This window comes from Sinohyriopsis cumingii, chromosome 5 (genome assembly GCF_028554795.1).
Source record: "Sinohyriopsis cumingii isolate HCF-2022 chromosome 5, ASM2855479v2, whole genome shotgun sequence".
NCBI classification, from domain to species: Eukaryota; Metazoa; Mollusca; class Bivalvia; order Unionida; family Unionidae; genus Sinohyriopsis; species Sinohyriopsis cumingii.
The window spans coordinates 50,514,890-50,532,698 of NC_142965.1; the positions used below are offsets into that span (position 1 = coordinate 50,514,890).

The following is a 17,809-nucleotide window of genomic DNA, read 5'->3' on the forward strand; positions in this document are numbered from 1 at the left end:
TTCCGAATCAAATCCTACGTTTGACAACTTGTAAATCCAAGCAGAATAACACAACCCTAAAATACCGTTGACATTTAAGTTTCGTGATCACCATACTATACAGAGCAACCAATCCGATGCGACTTCCGCTCGTTCGCTCATTCGAAACACTCGGTACGTTTGGTCATGTGACTCGGCTGTAGCAACGTGAATGTGACTATTACGTGATTCAAGCAGACTCCGAACTAGGCCGATAAATCAGCCCTTCACCCGTTACGATCTTGATGTTGGGGTTAGGGGCTGATTTCATGTATTCATTGAACTCTGCAATTATCAGCAGACACTTTTGGCTGCACAAATATGTGTATATTTCACACACTTACCGGTATTTTTCGCGGCTGTTGAGCTCCCGTCGGCTGAAGAGTTCATTTTGCGATATGTACAGCATATTTCCGAATCAAATCCTACGTTTGACAACTTGTAAATCCAAGCAGAATAACACAACCCTAAAATACCGTTGACATTTAAGTTTCGTGATCACCATACTATACAGAGCAACCAATCCGATGCGACTTCCGCTCGTTCGCTCATTCGAAACACTCGGTACGTTTGGTCATGTGACTCGGCTGTAGCAACGTGAATGTGACTATCACGTGATTCAAGCAGACTCCGAACAAGACAGGTAAGAAACATCCTTTGTAGTACCATTCTCGTACAGTTAAGTTAACGCGTGATTAGAACGAAATGAATGCAAAAAATTAGACAATGGCGGAAAATACATGCTCGCTTTGTGGTGTTCACCTGGGCGCAAATCGATCCAACAAAGTTAATTTACATGGAAAACTGAAGAGACAGACAGAAACAGCTCAAGATGTGCTACATGATCATTTGGGGCTAACATTTACTCCAGACAGAAGTGCATATATATGTTATGCTTGTTCTACTGTGATTAGCAAGGTGAAATGACAAACTTCCAAGTTATAAGGGTCCCAATAATGGTGCATTTAAATCCAATTTTAGAGATTCAAAACAAGAATATAAAAAAATTACAGCACTTGTTTACAAAAAGTGTTGCCACTTTTTCTTTATTTATTCTATAGTAGTGAAATTAATAATTAAATAATTAAATATTCACTTAATAATCAGTATGACACCCAACATTAGGAAAATCTCATTAAACAATGTTGACCCTAAATCATAATGCCTATGCAGATTCCATATCATAAACATCTCTCTCTCTCTCTCTCTCTCTCTCTCTCTCTCTCTCTCTCTCTCTCTCTCTCTCAATGTTATTTGTAACCTTTGACAGTAAATTTCAGATACATATATTTTTTTAGAAAAATAAACAGTAGTGAAAGGTATCAATTGATGCTTGAAAAGAAAGAAAGATAAAATGTTGATTAAAGTTTTGTATGGTTTTAAGAACTGCCCAATTCCTATAAAAACTATCAACACATTTGTGATATTTTAATAATTATTATTTAGATCAATAAATAAAGATAACAGACTTGAACTATAATATCTTGAATTAACTATTTGTAAATAATAAAAATATGTCATACAGTTTATTTAATTAATACTATAATTCAAATGAGATATTTTCATTTAGTTCTTTAACAGATAATTGTTATCTGTGATGGATGCCAATAAATTTTGATGCGTTTGGACAGGTAGTCTCTCATTAACATAAATAACAATATGCAATATATTGCTAACAACATAATATGCTTATTCATGTCAACATGTACTAAATGCATTATCATAAGTGATAATAACATTAGTGCAGTTCAACCTCTCAAATTAATGTGAGCATTGTCTAATATATACATCAGTTACATTAGACTTCTGTAATTACTTAAACCTTTACAATACAAGTATCATTATACTGTGCATTTTATTGAAACAAAACAGATTTCTGCTGGCAAGAGAATATGGAGTGAGGCTATCCAGGACCTGAAGTCATCCTCTAAGAGGGACAGATATGTTGGACAGAAGGTACTAGCTACAGCCCCTTCCACCCCCCAGAAGAGCAAAAGAAGAAAAATTGTTACCAGCACCCCAATCAAGGTAACCAGAATAATTATAAGTGTCATTGAGTTCTTGCAGCACAGTTATATTGTAATGAGAATTATGAGATATTGAAAGTTAAGAGAGAGAGAGATAAGAATAAACTGAGATTTGTGATAATGGTAATATTTATTAAATTTCCACATCTTTTGATTTTACTACATTTCCCATTTGGAAATTATATTTCTTTAATACATGAAGTTTAGGTTGGATTAAAACTGCCATTGTTTTTCCTTCCAAATAACTACACAAATTTAACTTTTATTATCACACCGAACCTGTTCTTTCTATTGTATACCTTTTACCCTGGGATCTGATGTTGATGATATATGCACCTAATAAATCAGTGAAAATTTATATTGAAGACATTTATTCAGAATATATTAAAACATAACCTCCTGGCTTAGGTTAATCAAGCTTGAATTAGATTTTTAGACATAATATTGCTTGCTACTATCCAGAACTACTGATGCTAGGTGGCCTCACACATCTTCAACATGAAAATGGTACTAGGCACTAATATATTTGTTTGGCTTTATTAACTGTTATGATATAATCTTGCTAGACATTCTGCAGTCTTTTAGACTGCACATATTCAAATGTATTTATGTGGACTATCACTTAGAACAATTTGTTTAACTACATGCTGTTATTAACATATAAAATTTTAATCTCACACAACAACTTACTGTACTTGATAGGAATTACTAATTTTCAAATAAATATTTCACAATTAAAAATTCTCCTTTTTTAACTTCCAGACAAATGTAAAGGTTACTATAAATAAGAAGATGAAGCATATATCCTATGCAGCCAGCCTCATTAAGAAAAGCAGACATGTGACTGCACTTCATCTTCTCCTGCAGAAAAGTAAGACATTTAAGATGGCCCTTCTGAAGGTAGTGGGGGACATAATTAAGAAGGAGATGAAAGCAGTATGCCACCCTGCCTTTAAGTCAGTATGGCGAGCAAGTGGTGACCCTTACTTACAGATAAGCAGCTTCAACTGGCAGAAAGTCCTTGCTGAAAGTGAAGAGAAATGCCCTGTGCTGTTGTCATTGCTGAAAGCAGCAGGAAGTAAAAGCAGGACAGAAAAAAGCTTTGCCCGTGGAATTCATTGGCTTGCTCCAAACATAGGAGCTATCATAGGCCAGATAGTCTTCATGAGGAATCCTGGTCACATGAAGCTTTTGCAACAGATGGTTGGGGTGGAGATGTGGCTTGCTGGTTGTTCAAGAGAAGTAAGTTATAATTGCTAAGGATTAAACCATCTATTTTTCAGGAGGTAGAGCAGGTCAACCTGAGATTATCGCTTGAATCCCTTGAGCTCCTGTTTTTAACAATATTAATATCATGCCAACAGATTTGTGAAAGGATACATTTTCAGGGCAATAATTTTTAAAAGTGAATCTCAGTCACCATTAAAAAAACAATTAATGTCTGATCCAAAAACAGTAGGAAATATTCCTCACACTGAAGCAGTTGTCTAATTTCATTAGATCTTGTATATCTATCAGTCAAGATTTAATAAACAGATATTGTAATAAACTTATTCTTTAATTGACTTTGGTATATTCTAACAAGAAATGCAAACGATCACAAGAATAAAGACATAAAGTTAAATGTTAAATATATAACCATGCATTAATAACCTTTTTATATTTCACAGGCCTTTGCTAGACTGAACCATCTGGGACTATGCCTGAGCATACATGCAGTCAGGAGATGCATTGACATGATCCGTCGGCAGTATGCAGATGACCTCCTGCAGCAGAAGTCACTCCTGACAGACAGAGCACCACAAGCCAGGAGACGCCTTTTTGACAATGATGAGCCTTGTAGGTATCATTATTAATTGGGAACATAAATTTGCATTACATAACTGAATTGATAATATCATCCACTTCCACCACATAGGTGGTATTTAACAATGAGAATTAAATCTATGTGTGAAGTTACCACAATTGTTAAGCAGTCATTATTTTGTAATGCGTGTAGTTAAATTATTTCTATTATTCAATCGTTTTTGTTACTTTCAGTGTTCTGCATAAGACCAAATTTGTACTATGAATGGATTTATGAATACAAATTTAGTTCCGTATATGCAAATGATAGATTCATTTGAAATTACCACTCTTCGGTATTGTATAAGAAATACATTAACACTGTCAGTTGTGGTAAACCCATGAGAAAATATGTTTTTTTTGGTTAGTATGATTTCTCAATTGAATTTGTCTTCTCATTCATTTTTATATTCTTTTTCCAAATTTTAAGTAAGTTGATTCTGGTATTGCTTCTACTTTATTAGTCAGTGAGGAGGTCGGTGTGAGGATGTTGGATGAGACAGGAAGCACTGACATGTACTATACATTAGAGCCGGATTCCTTGTCTGAGTCAAATGATGACCAGGTCAGCAGTACAGATTTAATGGAGGATACCATACATTGTGAGTAGGTAGTATAATATGTATGGGCCATGAATCAAATCCTTTCTTACCATTTGGCTATCAGATCCATTTACTCAGTTGTAGAAATATTCTATTTTTTAAACTTCAAACACACACACACACACACACAGAGTATGAAATATTGTCATTTTGCAATGAATATTAATTAACATTTTCAATAGAAAACAATTCAATATCATGGTAATTAATATTAATATTTTTTCCATGGGATATAATTGACATGTTTCATTATCAGATTGGACATCTAATCATAAAAGCACAAAAGTAAGATACAGAGTCATGTCAAATCACATTTTATTTTATTGCTCATCAGCATAAAATAAATACTGAGTAAAATTCAGTAAGTAATGGTGCTGAGATTGAATATATAAATTTAAAGGAATCCATGACTATTATATCCAACTTCAAAAATGGCTCTAATAACCAGTATCGGATGTATTTTGTTTTAAGTTCTTTGACATGATACACTAAATGAAACATGGAACAAAAATTAATTTCATCAGTTTAAACAAGTGTAAGCTAATAACCAAACAATGATTTCAGATGGTTTCTCAGATACAGATGACGATGAGATAACAATGGTTCCCATGGGGTACACTTTGGTATTTGATAATGTAAACCAGAAGACTCGTGCCCGCTACAGTACACGGGAACATGGAAATCAGATGCTCAGTATGGTTCAGGCTTATGCAGCAATTGACAGTACCTTGTATGGGTCTTTCTGATTACCCCCCATCACCCATGGACATCATGCATATCCCAGTTGAGTCATTCTACCCAGATCATGCAGACTACCAGCTTTTGAGGTTTGTTATGTATATTGATATTGTGCATTTAACTATTGTCCATTATCGTAGAATGTAATAATCATTTGTAAACAACATATTAGATACCTAACATTTTGTCCCCGATTTTAGATTACATAATAACTTATTGATCATTAATAAGCAACATGTTTAATTTCAAGTTCAGGACATTACTTGTTCCCTTTGCAGAAACCATGGATTACCTGATTTTTGTCAAGCTAAAACTTATATAAATTCCATTGTAAGTGATATAGACCCAGGGTCATTAGTAAGTTCCCATATTCAGATCATAATTACCTTAAGATTTCAAAATTTTCAGCAATATCTCACTGCCTTCATCAGCGAATAATGTTGCACTTGACTTATAATGGTCACATGGTGCAAGGAGATTGGTGTAGATGGACGGTAATTCAAGCCCTTCATCAATGTTTAGGTCATGTGATCAACATTTAGTTACTAATGATTATGAATTATCTAGAGCAAGGAAGCAACCTGTTCAATTACATGCAGGGTATATTGTTGCATTATAGTCAAGTCACAGTCTGTAAATAACTTTAAAGTAAACAAGATTTTATCATTCCTGTTTAAAGTTCAGCACTAAAATAATATTTTGCCGTGTATAATTTTAGAGGAATCATTTATTTAAAAACAATTAACATTCTGTATCATATCATTGGGATACATAAATCAGCTCACTCAAAGCTATAGGCACAACAGCACATCCAATACTCAAATTCATTCCAAACTTTCTATACTTTTGGACTTAAAGTTCTAATTTAAGTTTCACTTTGTATTCCAGGTAATTAATTATTAATTGAATTTTACTGAACTGTTTGGATTACCTGTTCTCCGTTACTTTGCTTAAGACCATAGAGTCATAACAGGTTCATTAGCTGATTAAATATAGAGATAATTACAAATGCATTCATACTTACATATAATTTTCTGTGGGAGGAAAGTACGTGCATGATATTACCCCCCCCCCCATGTGCAAATAAACCTGTAAAGATTATCATTGCTTTCATTCCTAATATAGTTATGCACAATAATATTTGCAAAGAATTTTAAACTAATATTAGTGTCAGTTTCTTGTAATTAGTGTCAGTTTCTTGTAATTAGTGTCAGTTTCTTGTAATTAGAAAAATTAACCTGAAAAGAGAAAAACTGTTATCTGTCTTGAATTTAGTATGTTATGTTAATTAATACTTAAGAGTTCATAGGTACAGATACCACTGAACTTCTGTATTGCACTTTATTTTCATAAAAACAGTTTTTGTTTTACAGATATGAATTCATTATATTAGTGCAAAGAATACTGGTGCAGGAAGAACCATTCAAATGCCTCCAGGATAGAGTGCAGGCCCACATCCCCCATAAATATTCAAAAGAACTTGGACAGAGGAGCAAAGTTGTAAGTATATATATATATATATATATATATATATATATATATATATATATATATATATATATATATATATATATATATATATATGTATGTATGTACTGAATTTTGCCACTTTGTGACAAATTAAGAACATATTTACATTAGAGCTGATCAAAGCAAAAATCATCTTGCAGTTAGTTATGCAGTTCCCAAAATGAATACTTTTTATCTTTTACATTGGTTGGTGTCCTTTGCTACTGAGGAAGAGAAGAGGCCCTTTTCCAGTAATGTGATAGGCTTGATGTCTTAGAAGAAGATCAAAGTTTTAGATAGTTTATTTGAGGATATTAATTTAATAGTCACTTAATGTTTGTAATTGATTGTATATTATACAAACCAGTCTGAATTATTATTTGCATTTGATTGTACTTAATTAAATACAAACTAGTCTGAATCAACCATTTTTGGCACAGAGAACCATTTTGTTTTGTCTATATTTGAATGTTTATTTACATAATAATAAAATTTCACCATTTTTTTTTACAGATTCCCTTAGGTGTTTTGGCAAAGGATGAGACCAAAATTGCAGATATGGTTGATATCTTGGTAGAATATCAACAATATGTCCCAGGAAGATTGGACTCGGACCCAGTATCCTGTATTCTTTATGGGGATGCCCTCAGTTGTGAAAGGGCAAATGATGCACAAATTGCAAGAATCAATGGGGGATCCAAGTGGGACCGATTACAAGGGCTTGTTCCAGCAATAAAGGAGTGGCACAAACGTGGCATACTATTAGAGGTAGGAATAGGAAGCAAACAATATATGTGATTGCTATTTAAAATTCAGTTTCCACAAATTTTAATTGTTGATATGCTTTTTCTAGTATTTGAATATCTTTTGATCAGAAGAAGTACAATATTCCTTGTTATAATAAAGGATCAAGACTTAATTGAAATGAAATAAATTATAGATATAAACTCCCTATGCAAAATTATATTATATGCCCATGGATTCATGTGGCCTCATTTACAATTAACTAATAATGTTGAGGACTGCTTATCTATAGCATTATTTACATTCTGAATGGAACTTTTTTCATTCTCGAGATGTGTAAACTAGAATGACCTAAACACCGTTATTAAATCTAATATTGTAAGAAAGCATTTAAAAACTAATCCACATTCATATATTTGAAATAAAATTATTATTTAGTATTAAGTAAAAGTATAACACAAAAATTTTATATTGGGATGTTGTTTTGTAAATTAATTAGACAATATTTGCAGAGGGTGCATGCTGATTCTGACTTGTCAATTCATCTAGTAAAACTCCCTGCCAAGGCCTCACAAAACATACTGGAACGACATTTGCTCAACATTTATTTGCATATGCATATATATCTGATCCTATTTCCAAGTCATTATAAACAAAATCTCCAGATGTACCAATCTTACTTTTGACACATTATCATACCCAACAAATATTTACAATATATAAGTAGTACAGACCCAAAACCTTTCTTTTGCAGGATACATTCAAGCTGTTGTATAGACCCCAAAGTGCATGTGATGTGGGCACGTTATATTATATTAGAAACAGATACAGGCACCACAATGTCAACATCAAAACCAGCTCCTGCTTCAATTATGCCACCGATTTACTACGCTTTGCTACAGAGGCCTATATCATAGCCAGTTCAAGATCAATGATAGACAAAGACCATATTCCCAAAGACATTGAAAAGTTATGGTGCTATTTTCAGTCTATTGCAAAAAGAAAGTGGCAACCTTAGGATTCCATCCTCCAGAGCTACAAGACTGTAATGCTGATTCCAGCTATTGTGGCCTGTGCCAGTTAGAGAGTGATACTGAAGAGTTTATATGTTGTGATAATTACAGTTGTCCTAAAGGAAGATGGTTTCATCTCACATGTTTAGGGTTAAGTGACAATGATGTCCCAGCTGGTGAGTGGTTTTGCTCTGGACAGTGTGAGGTCATGTCAACAAAATGTAACAAAGACTACAAGTCAAAGCAGGATCACGTATTTGAATACTCCAAGGCTCTTTTATGGAGAGGTCTAGGAGAAATGGCCCGTCATGATGCTATCAGGGAAGGAGATGGAGATAGAATAATCAGCCACTGGAGGCATGATATGATAGAGTTCTTTGATCAGCACCACCCCAAGTACTTTGTATGTGGCTATAATCTTTTAAGTGCAGTAAATGGTGGAGTGTCCTCTCGTCTGGCACACCAACTTCGATGGAACAGAACAGTCAATACTGCAGGGAAAGAGGGACACAATATTGAAATGGACTTACAAATGGAATTTTTCAACAAAGAATACAAGGAGGCTGTCAAGACCGCCATTGGAAATCTGACTGATGACACCATAGCTAGACACAGCCAAATGGTGGGGATAAAGAAAACACTTCAGTATGTTTTTGATCACAAGATACTTAACCGTGGCAATTTCAAGCGAACAAAAGGTGTTGTGAGGAGGAGTGCAGATATTGAGGACCTTGTCAAAATCCTCTTAGACAACAAATGCTGTGAGTTAATCTCAGGAAGATGTCACTCAGCATTCCCTGATATTCATTCTCTTTCAAAATTTAATCAAATGGAAGAGTTTAAGAAAAGGATTCAGAAGCATCTAAAGAAAATGAGCAAAAGACTGGAGATTATAGTTGATTGAGACAACTTTATTTGCAACATTAAGTATATAAATTCATACTCTTCTTAATCTACTAATACCCAGTGTTACAACATGTGAGTTATGGATGGCTTTTGCAGAGAAGACATACCAGACTTGTTGGTTTACACCATGTTATATCACATAGAATGTATTGATGTATCTGTGACTGACTGTAAACCAAATATATATTTGTTATTTACAAGTACATGTAATATATAGTTTACATTAGGTTATTTAGCATAGAATGTGCTGATGTGTTATTGAATTTAATATTTAGTCCAAATCCACTGTAATATATGGGATTTTACAGCCATGATATGTTGACGTGTCAATTAAATAATGTCTAGGAAGTCTGGAATGGAAAGTGGAGCACATGGCTAGGCATTTTTTAAACATGTACTTCTAATCAGCTTTTTCTTAAATGTCAGCTTGTTTCCAACAGAATGATGAGTCAATGAATTATGTGCAGTCCACTTGTTAGTCACCAGTTCATGTAGTAAGCCTTGAATGTGATGATATGCCAATCAAATTTCTATGATTTTTTCATCTTCTGGTAGTTTCAGTGTTGTATAGCCCAGTATGTGCTGAAACATCAATGAGTTACATCAAAATCCACTTAAAATGGTAATATAATATATACATGTTACTGTACATGAGTACCGGTACATGCAATTTTTGTATGACTCATTGTTAGTATTTGTTTCCTGCATTACTATATATATATATATATATATATATATATATATATATAAATCAGCAGATAACTTTAAACCAATCTTATGTAGTAATTTGTTCTAAATTAGGTTAGAGAGCCTTGAATACTGTAATGTTTCACTGAATTACACATAGTGCACATTCCAATCTGTTAATATGTATTTCAACCAGAACTCTACAACCGATCAATGACATTCACAGGTTTTCCCGCACATCCACATCTGTACATACAGTTAACACAACACATACAGGCTTTACATTCACACCAATCACAATCCTCTTGAGTACACATTCTGGACGATGGTAAAGATGATTGGTCCATGTTGGAGAGAAGGAATTGTTCCAGCACACAATGTCTCAGACAGTCAGATTTGTTACAAAGCTTCTTCATATATTCATCTGAACAGCGGCTAAGAGACCTAGGAAATATGTAACATAATCCAAGTCCTTTATGCCCATCCCTAGAACATCTTCCAACTTCTTGCCAATAGGAGAGAACTGAATTTTCAACCCCCCAATGTACTACAACATCTATATCCTCAACCTGAATTCCTATACCAAAGGCAACGGTAGATATAAGAACTCGGATGGAACCCTGCAGTTTCACAAAATCTTCCAGAATTCTAGTCACTGATTCGTTATCTGTCCTGCTGTGGAACATCTCAACTAGACGATTATTGGAAGCTGACTGTTTATCCTTGTATGCATTCTCTGCCAAGTCTTCCATGAGCCACATACAAATGTTCTGGCAATCCCTCATGCTTTGGCAATAGACAACTATCTTCTGGGACTTCTCCTTCCTGGACATGACATGATGTGGCAACCATGCAAGTACTTCCTCATACTTCTCTGAGCACTTCTCCATATGTATGTAGATATTAGGTCTGAAAGAGAAACACTTTTTTAATACTAGTGTTATGTTACACAAGAAACAAATACAAGTCAGGACATTTTGTTTCACCTTACGTTTTATTCAATAATTTTTTGTGTCTGTTTAAATGCTCATATTTATCTGACAGAAAGCCCATGATCACTATTTATAATTTGTTGGAATTCATCACACGAAAACTGAACACTGCATTGCAAAAAGTGCAGTCACTTTAAGCAGACAGCAAATGGTTGATAAGAGAGGTGGCAAGTTTAGATAGGTAAAATATGTATGTAGAATGAAGAGAATGAAATTTGTACCTTGCTTGAATATAAGAGGTTTTCATCAGTGGAGAAGGGTGTGTGTATCACCACTATGGGAGTATGTGTTGAATAGTATAGAAGTTATGCTATAACAACTTACATTTCCCCTATTTGTTTCAAACAAAACAAAACTAAATAATGTGTTAACCCTATTTCTACTCAAGTATCCCTTGATTCTTGCACTTACCACTGCTAGTAGTTGTTTGTATTTGTATGTCAGTTCTTTATCGGATAAAAGTTTAATAGCATGTGAATAGGTCGGTAAGATGTGCGTAATGTTATGAATATCCACAACCAATGTATAGTTTTACTGTGGTGTTGGGGTTTATTTCAGGCAAATACAGCTAGAGACAGGTTTGTACAATAATTTACATATTTCTTGAAATAGTAATAAACAGACAAACAAAATACTTAAAATATAAGTGAAAGTGAATGGTCATAAAAATCATAGAACAGATGTTAAATAAAAGAATGAGGTACCGGTCTGGAAGTCTGGCAATGGTATGTGTGTCCCCAGTAGGAAGTGCAAGTAGAGTCCTCAAATCCTTCTCCACTTTTTTCTGTTGCTGTGGCAGTAAGGAGAAGAGATGGAATGTGTTGGAAATGAGTCACCAGCTCAGCCACTTTTCTATACTCCGGTCTAAAGTCAAGTCCCCTGTTATGGAATAATTAAACTTGCTATAAGAATGATTGTACTGAACTTGAAGTAAATGACCCAAGGCACTAAGAGCTACACGAGTACATGCAATTTTTGTATGATTCTGATTCAGAGGTAGTATTTGTTTACTGCATTATTATTTTCATATTGTCTCATTTGAATTTAGAGAGCTATTTTATCTGATTTGAAATACACACATCAAAGTCTTTAAATAACAGAATTTTACTGCATGGAAACAGGGACAATATTGTATTTAACTCCTATAAACGAAAGACAGACTCTGTGCCAGATGTTACACAATATTCTATTATGTTGTACAATAAATTTTAGTATAAAGAATATAATAATCACCATTGTGAAATGCAGTGAGCCTCATCAAAAGCAAGGAGACATAGCTGTGACCACAAAGGTTCTTGATGTACAATCTGTAACCATTCCTTCTTCATGATAGCCTCTGGACTGGCCAGAATAACATCTACATTTCCATCTTTGATATCTGTAGAAATGTGAAATTTGATTACTATCCTTTTCCTACATTAACAGTTTTTACTTTATTATTGTGTAATAGATTTGTTCTACATCTTGTCTTTGTAAAAGAATAACAAAAATATAAAACAGGTTATGTTTAAGATAAATACAGATCTGAATGAAGAAACTACTTCTTGCACCAAAATAACTTAAGGTTTCTTGTATAAAGATAGTCTACCATTAGTGTATGATCACAATATCCCATGCTAAATATAACAGTTGATTTATTTCTTTCAATAATTATTTGTATTACCTTGATTGGTATGTAGTAAGGACAAGAACAGAAATCAACACCACCATAAATCTCTTAGTATATTAGATACTTTGTGGAAAGTTATTAATTGGTTTGCATAAATTTTTATGCCAAATTTTAATAAATCATTTTCTTTTACACACACTGTTTTATATATGCATGACTGTCAATGGAAAATTACCTTGAATGGATTCCTTTGGCATGTCTTTTATAATGCATTGGGCTTTGATGCTGTGTGTCTTCATTATTGCCTGTTGGTCTAACATCAAGGCCCGTAGTGGTGATGTAACCAGCACTGTGTGGTGCTTACCGGTCAACTGAAGATCAAAAGAACAAAAAAACTATTATTTCATGCATGTTTAAAAAAATATTTTCTGAATTGTACTTTATCATTTTTTTATACAATGTCACATTTAATATTTTTGGCTTCCATGCACCAGTAATAGCCTTATCACAATGACAATATACAGAAACTGTTATGTGATCATCTTTATATGTTGTCAATGTGTTCTTACTGAATGCATGTTTCATTATTTAAATTTTCTAGACAAAAACACATACATGAATAATTTATTATATTCATTAATAAGAATAAAACAAAAGAACACTGTCATTTAACACTGCTATGAAGATTGATAAAGAATTTTCATGAATTGTGTGGTAATTATGTTTTATAATCTAGACAGGCATTCATAATTTATATGAATCAAAACATCCCATATTAGGTCTCCAAGAGAAATGGCATAATCAGTAAGATTCTGTCTAACATTCCATAAATCAGTGTATCCATCCAACACTTTCCAATGAACACTGGCAAGATTTAAATATCAAAACTATGAAAAGGACAAAAGAAATTATTATAACTTCATATTAATCCTATTAATCCAAAAAATGATAATGTCATACTGTCAATAATAATCATAATAATTTTATCAACGACTCCTGCTACATAATACTTTAGATCATCACAAATCTTGCTCCACAGCTTTTATGGTCACACTTAAATCCCCTTGTTTGAATACTGTGCAGTATATAGCTATATAACTTATATCTGTAAAATGCAATAATTATTACTTTTACGTATATTACTTCTTATAACTACGATGTTCTTTTGTTACGCACTATGACATCTTTTTTGTACCACATGATGTATGGATATGTATCTTGGGTTAGTGGCCTAAAACACAAATAAATATTATTAGTATCACCAACACAGCTCGCCCAATCGATTATCACTATTCTCACATACAAATAACTCCTACCTCAATAAAGAGCAATGTCATTTTATCAACATTTCCTAAATTCACGTTACCTTTCTCTTGATGATAGGGAAAAGAGTATATATCAGGCTTTTCCCGAAGCCGGTGGGTCAAAATGCAATAACATGCTTTCCCTCAACTAATTTTAATAATGCTTCTTGTTGTTCCACCTTTAATCTCACGTCATAGCCCAATCCGTCAAGAACACCCGCAATCATTTCGTCCATCATACTTTAGCGCTTTCCAGCATAACAACAGAGTCACATGACCAAGCGTACCGAGGGTTTCGAATGAGCGAACGAGCGGAAGTCGCATCGGATTGGTTGCTCTGTGTAGTATGGTGATCACGAAACTTAAATGTCAACGGTATTTTAGGGTTGTGTTATTCTGCTTGGTTTTACAAGTTGTCAAACGTAGGATTTGATTCGGAAATATGCTGTACATATCGCAAAATGAACTGTTCAGCCGACGGGAGCTCAACAGCCGCGAAAAATACCGGTAAGTGTGTGAAATATACACATATTTGTGCAGCCAAAAGTGTCTGCTGATAATTGCAGTGTTCAATGAATACATGAAATCAGCCCCTAACCCCAACATCAAGATCGTAACGGGTGAAGGGCTAAGCCCAACATCAAGATCGTAACGGGTGAAGGGCTAACCCCAACATCAAGATCGTAACGGTGAAGGGCTGATTTATCGGCCTAGTGGAGCCAGAGCTTGGGGAGACTACGATGAGGTACTAAAATTCATACTCCTCATTAGATAATTAAATTATATTAATATGTAACCGTGGGTGCCAGCACATAGCGGTGGATTTCACCTCTAATTATGTTTTGGTCTACATCCATACAACTTAACAGCGGACAACTAAATGCCCCCCCCCCCAAAATACTTTTGATGGCGCCCATGTATGTAATCAAACTATCTTTTCTCCTTTGATTTCCTTCTTTCAGATCTTATGAAAGGGGTAGAGAGAAGGATGGGAGACAATGTGATGTGTTTTCATTTACATAATTTATATATACAAATATTATTATCAGTCTTCTTTTGTGTGTACTATAACTGCTTACCTGGAATCTAGAGAAAATTTAAGTTAACATCCTCTTCATACTGTCAGGTTATCTTCAAGTTATAACCGGTGACTGCTTACATGTTTTCGCTGGTTTTTGAGATGGAATAAGGCGCCCACGTTTGTCACCTACCGTGCATGTCACTTAATACCACCAAAGCATGCCAGGGCGGTCTAGTGCAGGCGTGTCCAACCCGCGGCGTGCGGGCCACATGCGACCCAGTATTCCATATGGTGCACTTCGTGGTCATTTAGGCAGTTCTTTTGAAACTATGCATTTTAATTAATATTTATTTCATTTTCTGTATTGCTTTTTGATATGTATCTACCACAATATGTAAATATCTTATTTAATAATATTACAACCATGTAAACTGATGTTATTAGTGTTAGATACTAAATGTGTTTGATTTTAGTATTTGATGATTAAATTGTTATTGTTATTGCGGCCTTCGACCTCAAGCATTTTAACTCTTTTTGCTCCCAGTCAAAAAAGGTTGGACGCTCCTAGTCAGTGGTCAGCCTAATTTGCAGGTACAAATAGCTTTCTTTAACAACAGTGCACGTTCAAGTATTGCTTCTATATGTTAAACAGCGTATAGGAAGGTGTGATATGCTCGGCGAGGAAACGAATCTGAAAATGGTTTCTCAAATATACGCAGTTTTGAAAAATGAAAAGCTATTACAGAAACTTAGTTCTATATTTGTCTTAAGTTAACTCTCATAAGAATTGTTGCTAAATATGTATTGTCATTGTCGTGTAAGACACGTACAGAACGTGAATTTGAGTTGCTATGCTTTGAAGCGTAATCAAACCCAAATTCGAATGAAGAATGGTTTGTATGAGAACATGTCTTGTTCACTATTTACCGAGTTGCCAGCCGTAGACAAATACATGCTCTTAAACGTATTTCTCATCCCGTAACTTTTGTCGCCTTGGACATTTTGCATATCTGCAACGTTGACATACACTGGTTCTTCAGAATAGTTATCCTGCATTTGTAACTGAATATTTTTCATTAGTACCAAAGTCCCATACAAACCATCTCCTCTGAAGTATAAAACAATGGTGAAAAGTGAGGTATTTCAAAATACACATTACTTTTCCTTATGCATGCATGCATACATACATACATACATACATACATAAATGCACACACACACATACATACATACATACATACATACATACATAAATGCACACACATACATACATAAATTATATATATTACATACATACATACAGACATACATACATACATACATGAAGTCACTATATCATGAATGCATTGATTACCACCGGGAGTATAAGTCTATTTATGCTATTGTCATACCCATATCCTTCCTTCTGAAATCAGGCCTAGTGGCTAGAGCGTCCGCCTCGGATGCGGGAGGTCGAGGGTTCAATCCCCGGCCGAGTCATACCAAAGACTTGTGACTTATACAAATGGTGCTAACAGCTTCCTCGCTTGGCATTCAGCATTAAGATGTTAGTGTTATGACTGGTCGGACTGGTGTCAGGATAATGTGACTGGGTGGGACATCATACTACATGTCACACTGCCACGCTGCAGACATCGTAGCGATATGACTGAAAAATTGTTATAGCTACTTTAAAAATCAAAATCACTCACTCCTTCTGAAAACCAAGATACACCCTCTCCTCTTGTACGTATTTCAGTCGTCCGTTAGGATATGCCACAATACAAAGCGTGCAATACTCGTGTATTTCTCTTACATGTATATTTAGAACGCTAATTTTAGATAACGGAAAGCCCCCACATATTCCACCATTCCTGGATTTTATGCAGGGATTGGTCAGGAAGGAGGTAATCCTAAGGTAGGGATCTCTCTCTCTCTGTCTCTCTCTCTCTGACACACACACACACACAAAAACACACACACATGGAACTTCGTACAAATGAATTTTTGTTAAAGCTGTCCTAAAGAGAATATAATTATTTAAGGCAGTATCAAAGAGTGTACCGTAGGATTAATTCTAAGGTATATCAAATTTTTCAATGCTATCGATGAAGCACACGTTCGAATAGTATGCATTATCAACTCAAACTTGGGACATCCTCTACTATTGATCATAACATGGACAGTGTAGACAATGGGACGTCATGGACAATATATAATCTCAAAAGGGTAATGATTTAATATTGAATTTACGAAACATTTTGAATAATGTCCACCTTTTGCGAGCGTTGGAGCATAATCCGGACATTATTTAACGAGTTTCGTAAAGTTAATATTTATTCACTACCCATTTGAGGTTCCTTTTATCACATAGTTTTATTTCAGTAGAAATTCTTTAGATAGAAAGAAGAACGAATAATTTCGTTCATTCTGACACTGTACCTGTCATTTGTTTTGCGTAAAAAAAAAAGTCGAGAAACAAAGTTGAAATAGTAAAAGTATGTTGTACATTTTTGATAACTATAAATCAAAGTATAAGCGTCCATCCAAAAAACAGAACATTTTACAAAATACAAAAAAAATTGTCAACACAAGATGTCCAATGCGTGTGATGTCACATTATTTGATAAGGTGAATAGTACCGGTCTGAGTTGGCCAACACAACACAGTGACAGTGTTTAGGTTGAAATTCCACATCACAACAAAACATTACATTGTTGCGATACGGTTGTGAAAAGAAGATTACTGGATGCAGAAATATACATATTTACTGTAATATATTTGTGACCGGATATTTGCAGTATTTGATTTGGAA

General features: G+C 34.4%; 4 protein-coding genes across 6 annotated transcripts in view; 3 read left to right on the top strand and 1 right to left on the bottom strand.

Moving 5' to 3' along the window:
• The first annotated feature begins 238 nt into the window (after positions 1-238).
• On the top strand, positions 239-7,537 carry LOC149799140 (uncharacterized). The gene is made up of 8 exons (XM_089958142.1): positions 239-661; positions 1,891-2,046; positions 2,808-3,287; positions 3,716-3,884; positions 4,355-4,492; positions 5,057-5,212; positions 6,600-6,730; positions 7,253-7,537. The coding sequence occupies exons 3-8, from the start codon at positions 2,838-2,840 to the stop codon at positions 7,535-7,537; spliced, it is 1,329 nt and encodes a 442-aa protein (XP_089814268.1). The 5' UTR covers positions 239-661; positions 1,891-2,046; positions 2,808-2,837.
• LOC149799141 (uncharacterized) lies at positions 7,281-9,400 on the top strand. Its single transcript, XM_089958237.1, has 2 exons — positions 7,281-7,507; positions 8,238-9,400. The coding sequence occupies exon 2, from the start codon at positions 8,456-8,458 to the stop codon at positions 9,398-9,400; it is 945 nt and encodes a 314-aa protein (XP_089814363.1). The 5' UTR covers positions 7,281-7,507; positions 8,238-8,455.
• Positions 9,393-13,409, bottom strand: LOC149799142 (uncharacterized). Of its 3 annotated transcripts, none has more exons than XM_089958239.1 (4): positions 12,926-13,409; positions 12,315-12,459; positions 11,786-11,960; positions 9,393-9,984 (listed from the first exon to the last, which is right to left on the bottom strand). In XM_089958239.1, the coding sequence occupies exons 1-4, from the start codon at positions 13,008-13,010 to the stop codon at positions 9,925-9,927; spliced, it is 465 nt and encodes a 154-aa protein (XP_089814365.1). In that variant the 5' UTR covers positions 13,011-13,409; the 3' UTR covers positions 9,393-9,924. The 3 variants fall into 3 exon arrangements, with proteins under 3 accessions (XP_089814365.1, XP_089814364.1, XP_089814366.1); XM_089958240.1 differs by lacking the exon at positions 9,393-9,984 and adding an exon at positions 10,866-10,998 and having other exon boundaries at positions 12,926-13,406; XM_089958238.1 differs by lacking the exons at positions 9,393-9,984; positions 12,315-12,459; positions 12,926-13,409 and adding an exon at positions 9,997-10,998 and having other exon boundaries at positions 11,786-12,304.
• A 1,197-nt stretch (positions 13,410-14,606) lies between these two features.
• The window catches only part of LOC149799143 (uncharacterized), a 32,740-nt gene continuing 29,537 nt past the window's right edge, over positions 14,607-17,809 (top strand). Inside the window, exon 1 of the mRNA XM_089958232.1 lies at positions 14,607-14,739. The gene's annotated coding sequence lies outside the window, so the exon portion shown is untranslated. The remainder of the gene's footprint in view (positions 14,740-17,809) is intronic.

What these genes read in the sequence shown, in the direction of transcription:
- LOC149799140 (XM_089958142.1), top strand. Translation starts at nt 2,838, where the DNA reads ATGAAGCATATATCCTATGCAGCCAGCCTCATTAAGAAAAGCAGACAT. An exon ending in TTTTGACAATGATGAGCCTT is followed by an intron (nt 3,885 to 4,354) that starts GTAGGTATCATT and finishes CTACTTTATTAG; the next exon opens with TCAGTGAGGAGGTCGGTGTG. An exon ending in TTGGACAGAGGAGCAAAGTT is followed by an intron (nt 6,731 to 7,252) that starts GTAAGTATATAT and finishes TTTTTTTTACAG; the next exon opens with ATTCCCTTAGGTGTTTTGGC.
- LOC149799142 (XM_089958238.1), bottom strand. Translation starts at nt 10,979, where the DNA reads ATGGAGAAGTGCTCAGAGAAGTATGAGGAAGTACTTGCATGGTTGCCA.
- LOC149799141 (XM_089958237.1), top strand. Translation starts at nt 8,456, where the DNA reads ATGGTGCTATTTTCAGTCTATTGCAAAAAGAAAGTGGCAACCTTAGGA.